General features: G+C 39.4%; 1 protein-coding gene across 1 annotated transcript in view; it reads right to left on the bottom strand.

The window, feature by feature from the left end:
* ASTN2 (astrotactin 2) overlaps positions 1 to 23,989 on the bottom strand; it is an 895,904-nt gene that overhangs the window by 529,031 nt on the left and 342,884 nt on the right. The window contains exon 8 of the mRNA XM_006890703.1: positions 2,136 to 2,286. Within this exon, the coding sequence (XP_006890765.1) occupies positions 2,136 to 2,286 (151 nt within the window). The remainder of the gene's footprint in view (positions 1 to 2,135; positions 2,287 to 23,989) is intronic.

Here is a 23,989-nt window from a genome sequence, read left to right as displayed (position 1 = left end):
TTATTTCAGGAAAGTTAGCTTCCTGTTTTGGAGGTATTAGTGGTCCAGGCAATATTTTTGAGTTCTGTTTGGCCCTGGGCTAGACTTATGACTTGGCTAGTAAGGGATCATGCTTTACTTGGCTTCAGTTTCTTAATAAGCAAAATGAAGGAGTGGGATGCACTATTCTGAAATATACAGATGCAGACATATACCCACCCAATATAAACTCCTTTTCCTGTTGATATGTACTTTCCTTTGAGAGACTGTGTCTCCTCTCAGCTTGTGTCTCCAGGTTTTGGTGCCTTTAAATTCTGGCCCAAGGTTCAGCTATAACTTTTTCTAAGCCTAGTCCAGTTCACTCTCCTGACCACAGTGCTTAGTACAAAAGTGGTCATGAGAAAGAAACTGTCCCAATAAGATTAAACATTTTGGACTTTGCTTAGAAGGTCAAAGGAAAAGAGGTTCCTGTCTTCAAGGCATTGAGTTCACCTTAGAATGGCACTGAATAAATCAGAGTTAAAAGGAGAGGAGACCTCATCTCAATGACATTGTGTCCCTTAATCCAATAATGCTTAAATGTCCTCAGTTACTCAAGTCAATACATTTCCTCCTTTTGCTTAAGCTAGTTTGAGTTGAATTTCTAGCACTTGCAACTCTAAGAATCCTAATCAATAAAATATCTAATTATTTATCTATCTCTGAGTTCCTACAATCTAAACGTTTCACTGCATTTCTTTGTACTCTGGAAGCTGCTACTTTGCATTGATCTCCTGGTCTATGTCTATTTCCCCAGCTAATATGCAAGCACTTTAAGGAAAGACTAAATTCACAATTCCTCTTAGTCCACTTTCAGAAATTTAGCCCAACTTAACCCTAGTCCTATTCCTTCCCATGCTTTTTTCCTTTGTTCCTCATTTACTGAGATAGACACTATTTGAGTTCTGGTCCGAACCAACAGAGTCCCTCGATTATCTCTTCACTTATCTGAAGGAGATAAATTTGAAAAATCAGTCTGTACTATAAAATGATATAGATGAGAAAATCAATGTGCTTATAGAAAATAGTGATGATCACTAGAAAGCAAGGCCATTCTCCAAAGGGAAAGGTTTCCGTAGGAGACACATCTGGAATATGCCTATTTGTCTGCTACAATGGCTGGGAGAGCAATTTGTTCTAGGCAGAAAGAATGGCATGAGCAACAGCCCTAAGGCTTTTACATAGAAAGCCTGTTCCGAGAATTGTATCTAATTAGCTCTATTTGGTTTTCTGTACAATGAAGTAAAGTGTTGACTAAAGAAGAGATTAAGAAGGACATAAAATACAAGGCTAAGGTGTTAGGTCTACAGGTCAATGTCTCTTAAGCTTCTTTCTTGGCACACACACACACACACACACAGAGAGAGAGAGAGAGAGAAAGAGAGAGAGAGAGAGAGAGAGAGAGAGAGAGAGAATGAATCCAGGTTCCTGACATTTATCTCCTTTTTATAAATTGTAACTTTTGAGGTTGAACTATATGGAATCTACATTTTAAACCTTAGGCACTTTTTATTAAATAGTCATGCTTGAGACTCCTGTTGTTGGCAATGGGGGGGGGGCTTAGAAATCTTCTTCTGTATTCTTATTCCACTTTGATACTAAAACTGCATGAACACGAGGACTCTCCCCCTTTCCTTCCCACTTTGCTAGAGCATCAAAATTCTTTATAATTTAAGTTGGCTTATCTTTTGGAGCCAGTTCTAAAATAAACTTTACCAGGAAGTTTTCTTAAGACATTTATTCTCAAAGGGATTTGTCTTTTATGGACCACACTAAACCGCATACATTTCATTGTCATGGACTCCACTGTGTCCCCATAGACAAGACATGCCATTTCCAAGGGGACTGTAACCTTCATGAGGTCAGGAGGTCTCTAGGACATTGTGTTCTGGGTACTTTAGCTCCAACCAGTCATTTAATCCATCCAGTAAGTCCATGAGATAGTTTAATTATATACTTTGCAAATGAGGGAAGCAAGGCTCAAAAGGAAAACTTACTTTGCTAAAAGACATATAGTAAGGAAGTATGTCCTCCATGATCAGTTTCTACCTCACAAGGAAGAGACTCTGGCAAATGACCTTGACACCTGGGCAGAGAGCAGGCCAATGAATACTTACCACACAACCTGAAGAGTCGACTTGGCGGTCAGACACACACTTGAAGTTACGGGTGCAACCTCCGTTGTTCCGGGAGCAATCACGAACTGGTCCAAAGGAGGACAGCAGGTCATTGATGGTTTCAAAGTACGTGGACAGCATCGCTTCTTCCCTTGGAGAGAAAAAGAATGGTTTAACTTTTTTTTTTTAAAAAAAACCAACAACCCCTTTCACATTAAATAATGTGCATTTACTACATCTGAAGCTATCATTTATCATATTTATAACTAGGGAAGCAATATATAATTATTTCAAATAATAAGAAAAACAGAAAATTACTAAGAGTTATGCCATCACATGACACACTGATGAGCATAACTGTGATACAGAGAAAAACTTCCAATTTTATACAATTTATTTCATTAGTTATTATAATTCTGAAAGGTAGAGGTGAGATTTCCATTTGCCAGTAAGGAAAATTTGGCTTCTAGAGAGATGAAGTGTCTTGCAAAAAATTATAATGTGGAAGAACTAGAGTTGTACCAAATTTTACCCGAGTACTAAGTTCTTCCCACTGGAAAACTATTCCCATCCATTAGATATAGTTTGCAACTTCTAAAATTCTCCGTAATGACTCTAAAAAAATACACACATTCCTATTATTCCAATTTCATAGATATAAAATTGAAGCTATACATGTTTGTAGAATATACTTTAAACCCTATTTTTATCCCAAATCACATTCCATAAAGAGACAAACAAAGAACAGTGTGAGTTTAGTATGCTATTTTTTTTTTAGGCAATTGCATACAAATCAGACCATCAAAAATGGTGTCAACAGCCATCAGAACAGTCATGTAATTCCAAGTAAATGTATACTTCTTCTCAAGTGAAATTATTAAAAGATAGTATGAGCCTAGAAATCACAGTCAACAGATCTGTCAAAATTCTCATAAATGCAATCAATCTACCATGGAAAGTTTATAGATGCTGATTTCTAAAGTTGTTGCTGGGCATCATTAAGTTAGTGTTTACTCACAGTAACTTTGAGTGATGGACTCATTGACTTCTCTACACTATAATCTTCAGAGTACTGAGAAGTAATGACATCAGACTGGAGACTAAGGTGAGCCTGATCCAAACCATGGTCTTCACAATTACTTGCTTTGCATCAAAGAGCTGGACAATGACTAAGGACAGCAGAAGAATTGATACCTTTAAGTTGTGGAAGAGTCTTGAACAGACCATGGACCACCAAGAAAACAAACAGGTCTGTCTTGGAGAGAGTGAAATAAAATTTCTCCTTGGAGGCTAGGATTATGAAGTTCTGTCTTAGATATTTTGGCCACGTGGCCAGGAGGAACTAGACCCTGGAGAAGAACATCATGCTTGGAAAGGTGGATGGACAGCACAGGAGAGAAGGTCCCAGATGAGAAGGATTGATACGGTAACTGGGATAATGGGGATTGGTGTGTCAGAATCAGTGAGATTGGCTCAGGGCAGGGAAGGTTTCAGAGCTGTTAGACATAGGGTCACTGAGTTGCAGGCGACTTGACCTAACAACAATAATCTTTGCAGAGTGGATCATCAGTTTTGAGGCCCTGTTTGAGAATTTTTTTTTCTTTATCAGAAAGCCACTAGGTAGGGTCAAAGCACCAATGAGGTTAGCTAGCAAGTGCTTAACTGCTTGTCACCAATGCTCATGAATATCCTAACACCAGGACTTTTATGGTGTCCTTGGTTGCAGGAGAGGTCAAGGGAGCACCAGACTCACAGGCACTGGAAAGAGGCACCATGTTCTTCCATGATATGCATTTAATGGAATCCAGAATTGTGACAGAGGGGAGGGAAGGTTTGAGCGCATGTAACAGGAAGAGGCCAATGAACATGAATTGTGGTGTATCAGGACCATCCTTCATCTTCTTCACTATTTTTCCACCATTAGGCTTGAAACTCTAGGTTTGGGCCCCCTAGATTAGTTCCTACCTTGAGTGTTAGCTCCGTTTGCCCATGATCCATACTGAGTGCCAGTGAAGTTTGAGGAAAAAACTTGCGCTCTGATCGGATATACTTTTGTTCAGTGGTTCTCCATTACTTGTAGCAGAGAATCCAATTCCGTTACCTTGGCATTTAAAGTTTTCCATAATCTGGTCTCCATCTACCTGTCTACGTGCCTCTACTTTATACATAGAGTCTGCAACCATAAACTAGGGCCTCTTTTCATTTTCTGAACATACAGCTTTTGGTTATTGTTTCTAGAAATAGACTCAGGAATGGAGAGTTGCATACAGGGGCTTTACTGGAAACTTCTCTTGAAAGATACATCAACAGTAAATGAAGAAGACAGAAGTGGGTGAAGGGAAGGCCAAGCTTCAGTGTGTTTGGATTTGGTGCCTCAGGGGATCCTGTGGGAAGCTCTGGACCTTAAGGAACATCTTGAAATAAAACAAATGACTCAGCATTTTTTGCATTCCTTTATTGGCTAGTATCGGCCATCATTGCTGTTTAAGAGGGGCAGTTAGTTGGCTGAAGACAACTTGTAGTGAGAGCTGAAGCTCTGGGCCCATCAGCTGCTGATATGCAGACATAAAGAATGGGTGAATGAGCCCTAAAAAGTGTGTGGGCTGGTGAGAGAAAGACGGACAGTCTCTTCTCATTGTTTTTACCCTCAGAAAGTCAATGTAGAGCTACTATGGGTCAGAACTGAGTTGATGGCAATGAGTTTTGAGCCTTGAAGCAGGAATCTGACTACAGAATGTATCTTTCTCTCTCTAAATCCTTACTCAAGCTCTATCCTCTGCATCAAATGTTCATCCCTCACTTCTCTATCTGATGAAATCCTAGAAATATTTCAGAACTCTGTTCAAATACATTCATTTATTCTTATCATATATTGTTGTTGTTATGTGCTGTCAAGTCAACCGAGACTCATAGCAGCCCTATGCACAGTAACTCTGATTCCTGCCCTATCATGAGCAAATCTCACTGTCTCTGATATACCTGTTTCGCCATCCCAGTCACTGTGTCAGTCCAGGGTCTTCCTCTCTTGTGCTGTCCTTCCACCCGTCAAAGCATAATGTCCTTCTTCGAGAACTGGTCCCTCCTGGCCTCATGACCAACATGTGACAGGTGGAGCTTCAAAATCCTTCCCTCTAGGGAGTGATCTGGTTTCACTCCCTCTCTATCACATTTACATAATGCTTAAAGAGCCCTTTGTGGTACAATGAGTTAAGTGTTCAACTGCTAACTAAAAGGCTGGTGGCTCAAACCCACCCACTGTCTCAAGAAAGAAAGATCTGACAATATTCTCCTGTAATGACTAGAGTCTATGCGTCAGTCTCCTCAGTCACATGTGGTTGGTATGAGTACGAACTGACATGACCTGGCAATACTCTAGACCACTGAGGATAAGCAGTGACATCTCTCTTAACCCAAAGGCTGTACTTCTCAGATGGTTTTAATCCACCAGCAGCTCTGCTAGAGGAAGATGGATACTCTCCTCTTACATCGTCTACAGCCTCAGACCTGCTGCAGGACCAGCTAGGAGATGGTACCTACTCAATGCTTTAATGTCTTTTAAAATGTGTTATCTCTTTTATCTTAATCTAGGGTTTTCAGAAAAGACTTCCAGGCTTTGGAGAGCAAGACTCCACATTTAATTCCCCCTTTCTGGCTCCCATCACAGAATCTAGTAAAAATATTTCTTTAGTAGATGTTTTCAAATAAAATAAGGTCGTATGGCAAAGCATAAGTGTAATTCCCTCCATTAGTTAGTTATACAAACAAAATGTGATTGTCTCTCCAATAGGATTCCTCCTTCCCAGTTCTGGGTTCCCATTCCAAACTCTCCGTGTTCAGGGTTGAGGAATGGAGACAAAAGAGAAGACATAGCAAACGTTTCCAGAATACCTACCTAAACCCCACTCTCTGCTTCCTAACTGTGAAGAGTGAATTCAGGTGTAGGGGAGAGAGAATTACTAGTTCTTAAATGAATCTCCTGGAAGACGTGCCACTTTTGAGTCATAGAAAGAGCTGAGGGTCCTGGGAAAGCATTAAAATTGTTAAAATATTAATACTTTCAGAAAGAGAAGAAATAGAGAGTGGAGAAAATGAACAGTGGGACAGGGAATGATGAGAATGTAAGAGAACAAGAAAAAAAATGTACAGAAATTGTTAGAAAGGAAGGAGGAAAAGGAGAAACACACAGCCACCCAGCAGTACGTAACTAGATGGAAAGAGAGACAGATATAGAGTCCATGCATAGATCACTGATAAAGAGCTAATGAGACAGAATTACAGAGCAAAAAATGATACAAAGAAAAATCTCATAGAGAGATTAAAAGAAAGAGAGAAAGAAAAATAAATGAAAAGATACAAAGAAAAATCTCATAGAGAGATTAAAAGAAAGTTAGAGAGAAAGAAAAATAAACGAAAAGATAATTTAAAAATAAAAAGGATAAAAATAAGTAAAAAGATAAAGGGGGAAATAGCAAAACAAATCAGACAAAATAGGAGGAGGAGGGAGAAGTAATAGAAAAATAGAGAAAAAAGGAGGATAAGGTGGCAATGTAAAGATATAGGTGTGTGTGTGTGTGTGTGTGTGTGTGCATGAAAGCAGAGTAAAAGACCAGAATCAAGGACAGGGGAGGGGAAGATAGAAAGGGGGTTGAAGAAACACAAGATAATTCAAAGAAGGAGGAGGAGGAGAGAGAGCGAGGGAGGGAGGCAGAGAGATAGAGCATAAGAGAGAAGACAGAGTAGGAAATTGAAAATTATTTGAGTTGAAAAGAACATACACAGAAAGAACAAAGATGGGAAACTGCACAAAGAAACAGAGACGAGAGAAACAAGTAAAAAAAAAGTCACCTTCCAGTGGAACCCAGACACAGCTCCAACTACACAAATAAAGAAATTTTTAAAAGACTTGATTCTTTATAAATATCAGTTATACAAGGAGAGCATTACTTAAAAAACAAAAACCTGACACAGGGGCTGTTACTAAGTCAAGAGAAGTGATGTGTCAGGCAGGGGAATGAAGAATCTGGGCAGAGAGAGAAAGAGACTAAAGCAGATGCTGGAATTTCTTAAATCAGGGACTTATTTCTTAATCAGGGTTTCATCCTTCCTACTGAATCCAAGTTTAGGTCTTTAGAGCTGTCATAATGACAAAGGGTGAAGGGATCAATGAACAATACTGAGCATAAGTGAGATGGGATGCTTAGTATCACACAGGGAAACCAAGAAGTCATGCTGAAAGTCTTTATCAAACAATACTATCAGCACCAACATCATCTTTACCATTGATTATTCCCTACTAAGAAGAGTGCTTGGTTCTAGACATGTGTTACCACCTTAACTTTTTAACAATAACCCTATGAAGTTCACAGTCTTATTCCTGTTATACAGTTGGAAAAATAGGTCTTAGGGAGAATATAGACTTAACTTTAGTTCACGATGGCAGGATGTGATAAACATAGGAGTTAACTGCATTCAGATTTGCAAGACTTCTGGTCTTGTACATCTTATCTGGAACACCAGTTAAACTTCTTTAACTTTTTCTGTGTGGGCAAGTCAGAGCTCTTGAAACTGAAAAGCTGGGGAATTTGGATCCAGGTCCCCCTTCCCAAGAAGACTCCAAAGGACAGCCTTTGTATATTCTTTCTATACTCTCAGAGCCTGAGTCTTTACCTGTGCATGTGGCTCACCTAGCCCAACCCATGTGTAATGAAAGGAAGAAACACAGCACCATAGTTTCTCAAAAACAGAGTATAAAATACCAAAAACCCAATTCACTGTCATCTGATAGGAATCAACTCATAACTGAAACTTCCAACGTGTTGTCACAGGCTATAAAGTACACTAGAAGAGATTACCCATCTTTCTCCCTCGTACTGGTGGATATGAACCACCAGAGAGCTAACTCCTTTGGGCTACTATCACTCCCTATCCATTAAGTCAACAGAGCTCCCTATGCTCTTAACAGTTTCCAGGGATGTATTTGAGTCTTTTTTGTTTGTTTGTTTGTTTCATCTGCAAAATGGAAATTTTATATATAGTTTCTCCCTCACAACCTCATAGGATTATTGTGAGGATGCAATGACAGAATGCATTAAAATGTTTTGCAAAGTCTAAAATGCAATGCAAATTTAATAATCATTCATTCAGTCAACAAATATTTGGGTATCAGGTAGCAAGCGGACACTTATTCTGACTCCTCAATGGTGTCGCTGTGCCTGTTTTCCGTACTTAAGTCTAGAGATTGTCTAAGTTGTTCTACAAGAACCTACCCCTCACTCCAGTCTGACACCCTTATTTTTTTTGTCGAATTGGAGGAGTTTAAAAACTGAGTCAGGCAGCCCTCACAAGGCTGGGTGAAGGTGCCATTTCCTCATTTGATTGCTCTAGTGAGAATCATTACCTTGTTCCCATTTGGCCAAGGCAGCCCGAGCCCCACACAGGATGAGAATTAGGCAGGGAGGCTGAGAACAGATGCTGACAAGGCCCGCTGTTAATAAACAGCAGGAAAGGTCTATGCCACTCACAGAGAGGTGTGAATGGATGACTCAGGGCAGAGACAGTGACAAGCCCCCCACAGATGCACACTAATCATTCTCTGGTAAAATGGGCAGCCATGTTTCCTGAGCTCCCGGGGAGGGAGAAACCTAGTACAGTTACTGGATATGGTGTAATCTGCTCCCCTACCTGCCTACCCTACCCCAGGCCTTAGGGTGTCTTCTCAGCACCCTGTGGCAGAAGTAATAATGCAGACAAGTTGACAGGGGCTGGGGGGCTAGTTTCTCTGCAGTCCCAGCTTCACTGGCTACATGGCCTTGGGCAGCCATTTAAACTCTCTGAATCTCCATTTTTTTATTTGAAAAATGAGGATATTAATATCTAGCTAGCAGAGTTAGCATGAGGAATAAAACCGATAAAGTATGTAAAATACCCAATGTACAATATGGACTAATGGCTGGCAGTAATTAGTACCATCTGGTGTCCCTCAATGTTGCAAGCGTCATACCTTGAAAATGGAATGAGCTCAGTGCAGGAGAAGACAAGGAGGATATGGGACCCTCATATTGTTCATTTTCTCTTTGGAAAGCTGTCACTGATGTCTAATTTTTCCTGACACTAGGCTGGTCCCTAAGGGACATATAAATGGATGTATCATAGCAACTGCTGGGAAAATTGAAAATAAGTTAACCTAGCCATGCACTTTGTTTCTGAAGGGTAAGTGTTTTTTATTTATTTGAAAACTAGATGTAAACAGGTTGGACATTTAATTTTGTTAACAATCAAGTATAAGCTGATTTGCCATTTCTGATTTTGTTAACAATCAGTTGAAGGCTGAAAGCTTCTTGTTTAAGCAATCAGGACCTGGTAGGTGGGCTTTTGTTTTAAAGAGTTGATTGATAATTGTGTTTGGGGAGAGCATTGTTCAAAGTGGTATAGCACTTGTCTGTCAGTTTGCTGTACTGAGATAACTTGGGGTGGCTGTGATACTAAAAGCTATGTCACTGGTGTGTCAAATGCCATAAGGATTATCCATGATGGACAGGTTTTGGTGGAGATCCCTTATTAAGACAGACTAGGAAGCAGGATGGGCCGGCCATCTTCTTCCTAAATAACAGAACTTTGAAAATCCTATGAACACTAAAGAAAGAAGATAGTTATAGTTGTGGAGTGACAGAGCCCAGATTTGAAGGCCAGTTGAAATGAGGGAAAACCAATAACAAACATAATTTAATAATTGGAACATGAAATGTATGTAGCTTGAATGTTGGAAAAAACTGGAAATTGTTAAAAATGAAGTAGAATGCATGAATATTGACTAGGCTTTAATGAGATGAGATAGACCAGTTTTGGCCACTTTGAATCAGATAATCATACGACATACTATGCAGGGAATGAAAAACAGAAGAAGAATGGTATTGCATGCATACTCAGAAAGTAAATTTTAAGTTCTATCCTGAAAGACAATATTATGAGTGTTAGGATAGTATCTATAGGCATACAAGGAAGACTCGTTAAGATGACTATTATTCACTCCTATGTCCAAAGAGGAAGACATTGAGAATTTTTATCAAATCTTGCAGCCTAATTTGACCAAACATGCAATCAAAATGTGTTAATAATAACTTGTGACTGGAATGCAAAAGTAGGAAACAGTGAAGAACTAACAGTAGTTGGAAAATATGGGTTTGGTGATAGAAACGAGGCTGGAAACAGAATGACTGAATTTTGCATTTACAATGATTTATTAATTGTAAATACCTGTTTTAAAATACACAAATGATGACTTTACACATGGATCTCACCTGACAAGATTCACAGGAATCAGAATAACTACATTTGTGGAAGAAATAGTTGGGGAAACTGAATATTGAAAGTCAAAACTAGGCCAGGGATGGACTGTGGGTCAAATCATCAATAAGAAAGTCCAAATTGAGGGCAAAGAAAATTAAAATAAGTCCATAAGAAGCAAGATATGATTTTGACTCAATTCCACCTTGATTTCAAGATCATCTTAAGAATAGGTTTGAGGCACTGAACATTAATGATTGAAGACCAGGAAAGCTGTGAGATGATAGGAAGGATATCATCCATGAAGAAAGCAAATGGTCATTACAAAAACAGAGAAGAAAGAAAGATCTAAATGGATGCTAGAAGAGAGTCTAAAGATTGCACTGGAACATTGAGAAGCTTAAACAAAGGAAAACATGTCAAAGTGAAAGAACTGAACAGAAGATTTTAAGTTAGGGAAAACAAAGCAAAATATTATAATGGAATGTGCAGAGAGCTGGAATTGGAGAATAAAAAGGGAAGAACTTGCTCTGCATTTCTCAAGCTGAAAGAACTGAAAAATATAAGCCTCATGTCACAATACTGAAAGATGCTATGGGCAATATATTGAATAACCCAGAAAGCATAGAAAGGAGAGGGAAGGAATACACAGAAACACTGTACCAAAAAGAGTTGATTGACACTGAAAAATTTCAGGAAGAACCATATGAACAGAAGCCAATGGTAATGGTGGAAGAGGTAAATGCTTGCATTGATGGCATTGACAGAAAAATAAGGCCCCAGGAATTGATGGGATACCAATTGACTTGTTTCAGTTAACAGATGCAGCCTTGGATGTGATCAACAGTCTATGCCAAGAATTTGGAGGACAACTGTCTGGCCATTCAACTGAATGTGGAAACCATTAAACAGTATCATTAATATCACATGCAAACAAAATACTTCTGAAGGTCATTAAAAATGGCTGGAACAGTAGATAAATAGGGAACTACCAGAATTTCAAGTAGAATTTAGAAGAGACCGTAGCACCAGAAATAGCATTGCAAATGTCACACAGATCCTGGCTAAAAAGAAAAAGTATCAGAAGGATGTCTATTTGTGCTTTATTGACTATGCAAAGGTATTTGACAGTGTGAATCATAACTAGTTGTGGCTGACATTGAAAAGAATGGGGATCGCCAACCACTTAATTGTGCTCATGCGGAACCTAAACCTGGACTAAGAGGCTGTTGTGCAAACAGAGTAGGGAAATACTGCATGGCTTAAAACTGAGAAGAGAGTGTGTCAGGGTTGTATTCTCTCTCCATACCTATTCAATCTGTATACTAAGCCCATTATCTGAGAAGCTGGACTCTATACAGAGGAATGTGGCAGCAGAATCTGAGGGAGACTCATCAATAACCTATATTATGAAGATGATATCACCTTGCTTGCTGAAAGTAAAAAGGTTGTGAAGCACTTGCAGAACATCAATGAATGCATCTTTCCAAATGGATTGTATCTCAATGTCAAGAAAATAAATATTTTCACCATGGGACTGATAGGAGAGAAGAAGACTGAGACGGTTAACAGTTTCATCTTGCTTGGATCTACAATTAACATCCCCTGATACTCGTAGTCAGGAAATAAGGAGACACAGTGCACTGGGAAAATCCGCAGAACATCTGGGAACCTCTCTAAATTATTGAGGAGTGATGATGTCAGTTTGAGGACTAAAGTGCATCAATGATTGACACAGTGACTACTGCAATGGGCTCTACTGTGCCATGAAGTGTAAGGATGGTGCAGGATAGAACTGGGTTCAGATCTTTGGTTCATAGGTTTGCTATAAGTTGTATTTGACTCGATGGCACCTTACAAAACAACAACAACAACAACAATAATGCAATGAAACTGGGGTTACAAGTCCATAAAGGAAAGGTTTCCCCCAATTCAGACTTGGGAAGTAAGGGTCCAGAGAAGGTTTTGAGATGAGAACATAATTGAATTTGAGATAAAAAGGTTGAACAGAAATAAACCGAAGCAAAGAAGGTGGTGTGGGGTAAGGGAAATCCTCACACAGGGAATAGAATGTGTTTAGAACAGGAGGCAGAAGGGGACACATCCTAAATTAAGGAATCTCAAGCCAAGCAAGGAGACTTGAGCACTGAAGAGGAACAGGGGGTGGCAAGAATAGGAGAGTTTTTGGTTAGACCATGATGAGTTTGGACTTCAACATAACAGCTCTGGCTGCCACCAACGTATTGTAAAAATAAGAAGACACCATAGTCATAAAAAACATAATTATAGCTACAACAATAAACAATTGTTAATGCTTATTGAGCAGGCATTGTATGGTAGGAAATGTATTGAGCAGGGTGTGTGAACTCACTTAATTCTTATAAAACACAAGGCGGTCAACACTTTTTACAAAACACAAAGTAGTAAACAATATTATCATTCTCCTTTTAAAGAAGAAACTGGGGCACCATTTTAAGGATTAGACTGTTATAGGCCATCTGAAGATAATGCAGGAAAAGGGTTGGCAGTGTCTGGCATATATTAACTGCTTTACAACAACTAATTGATACAAGGCTTCCAGGCAGAAGAACAGAGATGAGCAGGTATAGCTCAAAGGAGGTGGACCTGGGTTTTCCCAAAGTCAGAGGTATTGAACAATAGGAATGCGATCACCCAAGGCTCTGCTCAGGCTAATGTAGGAACAAAAGCTGAGGAAAGTTAACTACTCTCTGGGATCACTGAGCAAGGGAGTAAGTTCCAGGGGAATGTACAATATCATGATGACAGTAACTACAATTATAGAAACCACTGGTGCACTCAGTTACAAACTGAAAAGTCTGTAGTTTGAACCCCCCAGCCACTGTGTGGGAGAAAATATTTGGTGACCTGCACCCACAAAGACGGCCCCACTTACTCATCCAGCCAAAGAAATGATCACAACTCATAATGCGCCTTCCTTTGGTTTTTGAGGCTTTTTATAGGAGGAGACTGGTCATCTTTCTCCCATGGCATAAAGATGACAGCATACAAAACCCACCCTACTGGGAAATTCTACTATACTTTTCAGGGTCACTGTGAGTCAATTCCAACAATAACATGAGGACTTATGGCTAGCAGAAGAATTCCTGTGTGGAATATTTGATTAACAGGCTCAGCACTTAACTGAATAGAGGTTTGAGTTTACTAAGAGTAAACTAAAATAAAGTCTGTCAATCTAAAAAAAAAAAAAAAATCAGTCATTAAAAATCCCATGGTTACTACACAGCATTGAAAAACAATGAATTTGCAAAACATTACACAACATAGGTGACCCTGGAGAACCTTATGCTGAGTGAAGTTACTTAGTTATAAAAGATCAAATGCTGTGTAGCATCACTGTTATAAAGAAGGACTGACATGGGGACTTGGGAGGAGAAATGTAAGAGTGAATAAATAATGAACACTCCAATGGGATAGATGAAGGAAAGAACTGTTTAAAAGGAAAGTATGATTAGGCATTATATGTATGCCAACAGTCCAGAAAAGGAGGTACACTGTCAAAAGGACTGGGGAGTGGGGGAGGGAGGAAATTGTGAAACAATGAATTAATATTAAGAAAAAAAAAGAAAAGAAAGTGAACTGGAGGAGGAGGGAGGGAGGCAGGAAAATGTGCAACAGTGAATGAAAATCCAACTTTTTTGTAAACAATTATTAAAATCACAATTATGAAGTCCATTGTATACAATCCTACTGATACGTATGTGGTCAATGTGAATCAGGGTCAATATGATAGCAACTTGATTATTCTCATTCAGTTCTCCCTGTAACCCTGTAAGATAGTATTATTGTTATTCATTTTTGTTGATTTTAAAAAGCCATGCACTCACACACAAAATCTAGTGCTTACAGAACCTAATGTCACAAAGTGAATCAAAGCGGCTAAGGTCCCACCCTCGGTGTGCCTAATTAATCCTACTAGTTTCCTGTCTCCCGCTTTAAGATGCAGTAAGATGTTTCAGCTGACACTTATCATTTCCCTTCCACTAGCAATTATCCTTTGCATTAATTTGGATGGAGAATGCACTTTGCTATGCTGAGTGGTCTCCTAGCTTCCTGTGAGTGTGTTGTGCCTCTGGGTGTGTGCTTCTTGTGTGCTGAGAATCCTCCTTCCTCACGTTAGGCATGCTGCAGCTGTTCACTGAATGAGTACTCATCGCCAAGGGGAAGGAGATGAGAGAAAAAAAAAATCATCCTTCTATTGCATGGTCTTGAGAATAAAAGACAAAATGATTGCAAGTGTCCACTATTCAACTGTAAAGTTGAACAAGAATCTTCAGTTCAGAGGTCTTCTGAGGATTCAAAAGGAGGTAAATGAGGTAAAAGACCTTTGCCACAATCAGGCTACAAGCAGTAATTCAATAAAGGGCAAAAGCACTTGTTATTGTTGTTGTGATGTGCCTCTGTGTTGATAACTCTGACTCTGTGAACAACATATCAACATCTTGCCCTATTCCATCTTGACAATCTCAAGCCTTGTTGAAGTTCCAGTGGCTTTTATCTCACTGAACTCTTCTACTTTTCCAAGCATGAGATCTTTTTCCAAGGACAAGCACCTTCTGACAGCATGACTAAGGCACCTAAAAACGACTTTATAAAGGAGAGTTTGGAAATGCATTTGTTCATTGGGAATGCATTTTTTCAGCACTTACAGTGTGGATCATTAGGTATATTGGGAAAACTAGAACAGTGACATAGGTATTTTCACCTACAGCTTACAATTAATGTAAATGAGCCATTTGACAAGTAAGTATTTGTATCTATCTCTTCCTTCTGCCGTTTCTATCATTTCTATCTTTTCCTCTCTTACTGCCTCTGCCATCTCTTTCTATATTATCTATTTCTATATATAAATTTGGAGAGATTCCTGACAGAGGACTCACCCAACATAATATATGTTTGGATTTCCTGAATGCTGGTTCAAGGGTGTGAATTGTTGATCCAAGCAAGATGAAAACACCAATAACTTCAATTCTTTCTAAATCTGCCATGATGTTGGTTGTGTTGACCTCATGGTGAGGATCTTTGTTTTATTGATATTGACAGATATGGAATAATACTCAAGAGCCTACAGGAAGAACAGAAACTGTGAACTAACCTCTAATGTCAAATCTGATGAAACTGAAGATTTAGATTTGGAAGGGTACTTGGAATAAGATCATTCCAAGGTGATGAGTGTTGATGTTAGATGGATCTTGACTTACAAACTCATTTGTTTTGGGTTTGCAAAGGCATTAGACTATTTATCTTCATATTTTATCTTTAACAAATTATGGATATTATTGTGCAGAATAGGAAGATAAGAACATAAAATGTGGTCACGTGAAACCTGTATGTAGATCAGGATACAGTCACTTGAAGAGAAGAAGGATAGAATGTTTGGTTTAAAATCAGGAAATGTGGGCATCAGGAAAGTATCCTTTCAACATCATTATTTAATCTATAACTGGGTATTTCTGTCATCACAGGAGACTAGAGCGAGGGCTACATGGTGGAGGGGACCTGGGAGAGGGTTTGTAAAACAATGAAAGAATCTTTTCTTTTACTTTTCCATAATTTTTGGACTCATGTACTTATAACTTGTTAGTCAAATTTGTGTCTTCTAGGTTGCAACACCCCCATGATACATCTTCAAGGATATAAACATGTACAGCCAAGCACAATCAATAAGAGTGCATCTAAATTCCAAAATCAATCTCCATAATAGTCTATGTGTTTCCTACTGCCAAAGGGGCCCTTTAGCGTAGTGAGAGAAGATCTTCACCCTGAAACCCACAGCGTCCCTTTTCAGCAGGAAGTAGCTAAGAGAATACGCCATCCCCTTTTCCTTATGACTCAGGGTGAAGTCTCTCTCAGGGAGGAGTGATAGGGAATGGCAAAGGACACACTGACAAAGAAGATTAATCAGAACTGGCTTTGACAAGCACTGTGGCATTTGGACAAGAACAAACTGGGAGGAGGGTAGAGAGAATAGTGCAACAATGAATGAGTGGAAGCCCAAAATCTCTGTAAATGTTTATGAAAATTAATAAAATATAATTATAGAAAAAAAGAAAATAATTCAAGAAGCTAAACTATATGAAGAAGACTTTCAAATTAGAATTGAAGGAAGACTCTCTAACAACTTGTGACTATCCTATGAAGATGGAAGCAGAAGTCAAGAAATCAAACAATGTTCTCCACTGAGAAATCTGCAAAAGATCTCAAAGTGTTGAAAAGATGGCACTTTGAGAATTAACGTGAATTTGTCCCAGGTCATGACATTTTCAATTGCCTCACATTCCTGAGAAAGCTGGTCTATGAATTAGGAAGACAGAAGAGGAAGTAATGCTTTTAAATGATGGAGAAAAATACTGAATTTACCATGAACTGCAAGCAAAATGAACAAAAGTGCCTTGGAAGAAGCAGTTAGAATCCTTAGAACCAAGGTAGATGAGATAGAATCTCACAGACATTAGAAATATTACCAAGAGGGCCTAGTCCTGGAGAAAGGAATGCTTGATAATATAGAGGACAAGTGAAAAAACAGAGACCCTCAGTGAGCGGCACTGGTGTAACAATGGGCTCAAACAGCCCAGCAAATGAAATGGCTCAAGACCTTTCTTTTGTGTTGTGCATTGATTCACTGTAAGTATGAACCTACTACATGGCTCCTAACATCAACATGAAAGCACATGGCAGATGGGCTGGATTGTGTAACTCTTTACTACAGAGAATTGAGGACATTTCCCTGAGGATCAAAGTCCCCTGATCATATTGCATTTCCCCAGCAGTTTCTCTATGAAACTCATGTCCTGACCTGCACCTTCATCTCAGCAGAAACTAACTGAAGCAATCATGTAGTCAACCTGATTTTTTGCAACCATTGTTCCCCCGGCAAACAGTCATTTTCTCCTTCCTCTCTTCTAAAATGACTTAGTTGTGGTAATTTTCCCTTTCATCCAGTAACCTTTCACTGGCTCCTTATAATACCCACTATTCTTTTAAAAAGGATATGAAAAATATTCCATGACTAATGCTGCAGCTTGGGGCTTATTTATTCATTTGACACTCACACGGAGGCATCAAGACTCCTCTGCAGTTTTCACATTAGGTGAGCTCCAGAGGCAGAGGATACTTGGTTCCTCGGGCAGATGCTCAGGAAACTAGACCTTGCCCCAGCTGGAGTGTATCCTGCTCTGTAGTGGCTGTGGGAGACCATGGATGTCTGCGCAAACTGAGGGCGTGCCTCGGGCAGAAAGCCACAACTCCAGAGTAAACCAGGCTGTGCCTCCAGCAGGAAGAGCACTGACTTGGAGCTCAGAGACTTGAAATCTGGGTCCAACTCTGCCTCCTTCTGCCATGTACCTCTCGGGTATCCTTCCATTACACTACTCATTCAGTGTTTTCAAGGGTCCTTTCAGCTCAGTTTTCTAGCAACATTGTGGCTTTGCAAGAAGGCTGACAGTGTTCCCAACTGTCACAGACAAGGTAGAAACACAAGAATGGATTGGTAAACAAGAAGAGAGTCTGAGCAAGAATCTTTTATTCCCGTGGTTTCACACCTGAGGAAGTCAACGGAGTTGTGCAGTCAGCAGAGAAATGAGCCCTGCAGCTACGTTACATGAGGAAGCTCTGAGCTCCCACCCTACCTTTTTATTAGCTGAATGAACTTTCAACCCATTCCACCACTCCAAGTCCGTTTCTTCATGTATAAATAAAAAAAAGATAACAAATCCAATAACAATTCACAATAAGGCTAATAAAAAATAATCTTAGGGTCATGGTGAGGATGACAGGAAGCCCTGAAATTTCAGGAAGAACAGGGACCTTGTCAGCCTCACTGCTGTGCTCACTGCTACAGGTCCGTGACAGCAGCTCATTGTGCCGGCATCCAGATTTTCACTGGTGGAGGAAATGTCTAGAAACATATGGGAAATGCTCCTCATAGTGCCAAGCCCATAACAAAGACCAATAGACACCAGCTTTATTATTGAGGCTACTGATGCTAACCACAGCCAGCTTTTCATCAGTCCTGAACATTTCTCAGTCCTGAGAAGAGACGCTCTTAATTTTGTGCCAAAGATTTCTCTGACAATCTGGTGAGGTTTATGAGCCACATGAATAATGCTTTTGAATGCATAAACCCAAATGTGAGAAAACATGACAAAAGAACCCATTTATCAAAATATTTTTTTAAAAAGCCAATTGTATTATAACAATGTATGTGTCTCTTTATTGGCACATTAAATAAAAATGATCTAATAGCAGATGCAATAACCACCATAAATTTGAGGTGGTGATGAGCATAAACTACATTTTGAGACATTTACAATGAATGAAAAATCACATAAAACTATATGTGATTTCTACCACTGACAGATTCTCAGGCACTGTTAAGCCGTCCACACTTGTTGCCTGTTTTCATAATTGAAAAGAACTGCTCAATTTTGATGTTAGGAGAGGGAAAGGGAAAAATGGTAAATTTGCAGTGTGATTTCATGTGTCTTCAGTATGAATCCCATGCTAAGGAATGTTGTCTAGACTACATTTTAGTGGGGAAGCTTTTGTCTTGAAGATGTTTGGCTTTGGGAATGTAATCAGAAGCTTATGTTCAGATATGAAGACAGAAAATTAAAAATAAAAACTCCTCTATGATGGCATGAAAATAATACCTTCCCGGAAGAGCCCATTCAAGCCAATGAAAGGACAGCCTTTGGCTTCAGATAATTTCTAAAAAGGCACTGAGTTGTGTCCTTGCACAAGTCTCACTTCTCCGAGCCATGACTGTTTAGGAATGATACTCCAGTGTTTCCCGTAGGCTAACTGGATGACATAAATAAAGCAATGAGAGAAACTGTGCAAATTGACAAATAGAGCAGCTCTCTGTTTCCTGTTCTGTTTATGGTGATAGATGTTTATTAGAGCCACTTTTGGAAAAAATTCTGGAAGTTCCCTGAACAGGGATAGGCAGTATCTCTGACTTTCAAACTTAAAAGCTTCTCCTTAGTTAGAGTTTATCAGATTCACCCTGCTGACTAGTCCCTCTTGCCTTGAAAGATTGTTATGGACTGAGTTGTTTTCTCTCAAAACATATGTGGAACTCCTAGCCTGTGAAGGTGATCTTGCTTGGTAAGCGTGATTGATTAATTGATTTTTTATGTTTCTGTGTTTAAAGTTGTATCAGTTAAGCTAAAGGAGCTCACACAAAAGTAGGTGGGTCCTAGCCCTAATCTCTTCTAAGTGGTGTCTTGTAAAAGGAGAGCACAGAGCAAACAGAACGTTCCTTAGAAACAAGGATGGTAAAACTTTGTCTCACTTGTTGTTGTGTACTGTCAAGTTTCAACCAACTCATGGCTGACCCTCCAGGGGGGTTTCAAAGGCAATTTAATCCCATGAGAGGAGACTGCCCATCTTTATCCTGGGGGGCGGCTGGTGGATTCAAACCATGTGCCTTTGGGATTGCAGGGTATCTTCTTATGACAAGGCCACCATCAAGGTGAGTACAACCCTGTGAACGACAGACCTGAACCTTGTTTTATCCTGTGCCATCCTCATCATCTCTGATTCACTTAAGCTCACTTCTCTAGTTACCATACCAATCTATCTCATTGAGGATCTTTCCCTTTTATAACTGACTCTTTTCCTTTCCAAACAAGATATCCCTTTCTAAGGAACAGCCTTTCCTAGCAACATATTTCAATAAGAGATATGAAGATTTACCATCCTTGCCTTCATGGAGCACTCTGGCTGCATCTTTTCCAAGACATATGTTTGGTCTTTTGGAAGTCCATGGGATATTCAATATTCTTCTCCAACCCCACAACTCAAAGGCATAAATTCTTCTGTTCTTATAAATTGTTCAGCCCTCAAATGCATAACAAGCAATTGACAAGACCATGGACTGAATCAGATGCATCTTAGACTTCAAACTGACATCACTGCTCTTCAGTACTTTGGAGAGGTCCTTGATAGTGAACTTGTCCAAAGAAATACATCTCCCGATCACCTGATTGCTGGTACCAAGGATGTTACTTGTGGATCTGAGTAAGGTGAAATCTTTGAACGTTTCAATCCTTTCTCTATCTATCATGATGTTGCCTATTGGCCCAGTGGTAAGAAAATTTATTCTCTTGATGTTGAGATATAATCCATAGTGGAGGCTATGTAGTCTTTTCTCTTCTGCAGCAAGCATTTCAGGTCCTCCTCACTTTCAGCAGCAGAGTTGTGTCATCTGCACAATGCAGACTGTTGATGAGTCTTCTGATCCTGATGCCGCATTCCTCTTCATGGTGTTCAGCTTCACAAATTATTTGCTTAGCATACAGATTGAATAGGTATGTAGAAATGATTCAATTCTTTTATAAACCCTTCCTAATTTTAAACTTACTTTGGCCATATTTTCAGAAGAACCAGTTCTTGGGAAGAGATATTATGCTGGGAAAAAGAGGCAGATGCTAAATGAGATGGATTGACAGTGTGGCTGTCATAGTAGGCTCGAGCAAGACAGAAAACATGAGGATGACACAGGACAAGGCAAAGTTCAGGTGTGCTATTCATAGGGTCACTGTGAGTCTTAACTTACTGAACTGATGATACCTTATAATACCTAACAACAACAACATAGATAAGAAAACAGAAGCACACACATAGTAGAAGGAAATCATGTAAGCATTTGTCTACAAGCCAAAGAATGTCAAGAAATGTTCAAGGCTACCAGAAATTGAATGAGACAAGAACGTTCTAACACAGAGAGATATTACGGCTTTACCAATGCCCTGAATTCTGACTTATAGCCTTTAGGACTATAAGAATATAATTCTATGTTCTTTATTGCAGTTCTAGGAAATTTAAAGAGTTCTACCTTTCTTCCTCTCAATCAAGACAAAATATCACATTATGCATGGCCTCACTGAATATTGGATATGTTTTATCATTACTAATATAGTCAAGATACTAGTACCTTAATGGTCATTCTTTTTTTATAAATTTGTATTTTATATTGGTGTGCGTACAAACTCATATACATTGTGTTTCATACCATCCTTCATTCATATTGTGTTTCATACAATCATTTACATTCATTGCATCTTCTAAAATCACCATTGATCTATGCCTACCATTATTCTGTCTTTTTAGATCCTCATCTTTCCAGATCTTTCCCATTTCCTATCCCTCTCCTTCCATGAATTAACAGTCATTCTTTTTGTTTGTTTTTTAAGATAAACTATTTTATGTTTATTTAAACTGCCTACTTTTAAAAAATAATTTTAATGAACATTTACAGAGAATTTGGATTTCCATTCATTCATTGCTGCACTTCTCTCCCAGCCCAGCCCTCTCCTCGTGCCCCCCAGTTCGCTCCTCTCATTCAAAAGTAAAAGAAAGACTCCCTCCCTGGTACACAATCCTCCCGCACCCCTCCCACCGCCCCAAGTACATTCCACTATACAACCTTAATTGTGGACTCTTGTGATATTACCAATCATTCTTATGTTCTACTTTGGTAAATTCTTAACCTGTATTGTCTCACATAATCTTCAGAGTAACACTGTAGATGGGCAGATGCAATTTCACAAAAAGATGTGAAAACTGAGACTGAAGGAGACACAAAGATTTGCTTTGGGTCATAAAACCAACCAAATTCAAAACCAGCTGTGCCTGCCTTTAAAGCTAGAGGCATTTTTAACTTTAATGCCTTGTGTCTTTGTGACTTAGTACTGTTATAACAAATACCACAAGTGGATAGCTTTAACAAATAGAGTTCATTTCCTTGTCCTTGAGAAGGCTGTTATTATTGGGTGCCTTGGAATCCAGGATGACTCATAGTGACCCACAGATGTGAACCCTGTTCTATCCTGCACTGTCCTTATCATGCAGACACACTTGAGCCCATTGTCGCCCTCACTGTATCAATCCATCTCCCTTAAGCTCTTCCTCTCTTTGAAGATACACCCTGTACTAATATCACCTCATTAAATTAAGACAATCCCTTTCCAAGTGGGAATATGACCACATAGAGGTTAGAATTTGCAATAAACACTTTTGATGGACATAATCCAATCCATAATACCATTTAATTACCTATTTAAATAATTTCATACAATGTTTACATTCCAAGTACTTTTTGAACAATCTGACAAGCAGGTAAGGGCTTAGACTACAGATGAGCATGCAGTGCTTGACCAACAAAGGAAAGAGGGAAAGAAGGAAGAACTGAAGAGTCAGTAGGTTCTAATAAGTTTTCCATCTGTGTAGACTAAATAAGTTTATAAAGGCTGGGATCAGGGTTACTCATCAATGTACTTCCAGGGCTAATGAAAATGATATTTAATAGTTGTTACGTGTCACTGAGTCAACTATGACCCATAGTGACCCTATGAATGACAGCTTTGAACCCTGCCCTATCGTGAGCCAATTTTCACTGTCTGTGACATATCTGCCCCATTACCACAGTCACTGTGTCAATCCATCTCATCCAGGGGTGTCTTCTCCTGTGCTGACCCTCCACCCTTCCAAGCATTGATGTCTTTCTCCAAGGACTGGCTTCTCCTGGCAATATGTCCAACATATATGAATGAGATAGAGTTTCAAAATCCTTGCCTCCAAGAAGCAACCTGGTTTCACCCTCTCCAGGAGAGACTTGCTTATTCTTTTGGTGGTCCATTGTATGTTCAACAGTCTTTTCCAGAATCACAACTTACAAGCTTCTTCTTCTGTTATCCATAGCCATTGTCTAACTCTCTGATGCATAGAAACTAATTGGGAAGACCATGGCCTGAATCAGGTGTACCTTGTTGTTGCTGTTATGTGCTGTTGAGTCTCCTGCGACCCTATGCACAACAGTTCTAAACCCTGCTCTATCCTACCAATCATATTGTCTCTAACACACCTGCCCCCACTACCCCCGTTACTGAATCAATTTATCTCACTGAGGGTCTTCCTCTCATGTGCTGTCACTCCACCCTTCCAAACATGACATCCCTCTCTAAGGACTGATCCTTCCTTGCCACATGTCCAAAAGAGGTTGGACAAAACTTCAGAATCTTTGCCTCCAAGGAGCAGCCTGGTTTAACCCTCTCAAGGACGAATCGGTTCATTCTCTTAGCAGCCCATGGTTTATTTAAAGCTATTCTCCATAAAAAAAACCAAACACAAACCAAACCCAAAACAAACAAAACAAAAAAACTCTTCTCTAACACCACAGCTTAAAGGCATCAATCCTTTTTCTGTCATCCCTAGTTATTGTCCAGCTCTCTGATGCATAGCAAGAGATTGCAAAGACCATGGCCTGTATCAAGTACATCTTAGTCTCCAGACTGACATCATTGCTCTTCAGTAATTTGAGAGGTCTCTGACAGTAGACTTTCCCTATGCAACACGTCTTTTAATTTCCTGGCTGCTGGTGTCAAAAGTGTTGATTGTGGATCCAAGCAAACTAAAGCTGTTTACAATTTCAATCTCTTCACCATCCATCACATTGCTGCCAATGGTCCCAGTGGTGACAATGAAATAATAGAGGTGATAAATGTTTCTTGACTGACTGAATGAATGGA

The sequence above is a fragment of the Elephantulus edwardii genome, unplaced genomic scaffold, assembly GCF_000299155.1.
Source record: "Elephantulus edwardii isolate Elephantulus edwardi_28Jun2011 unplaced genomic scaffold, EleEdw1.0 scaffold00092, whole genome shotgun sequence".
Taxonomy (NCBI): domain Eukaryota; kingdom Metazoa; phylum Chordata; class Mammalia; order Macroscelidea; family Macroscelididae; genus Elephantulus; species Elephantulus edwardii.
Note: the sequence above shows the minus strand (reverse complement) of the source record. Positions and strands in the feature narration are given on the sequence as shown.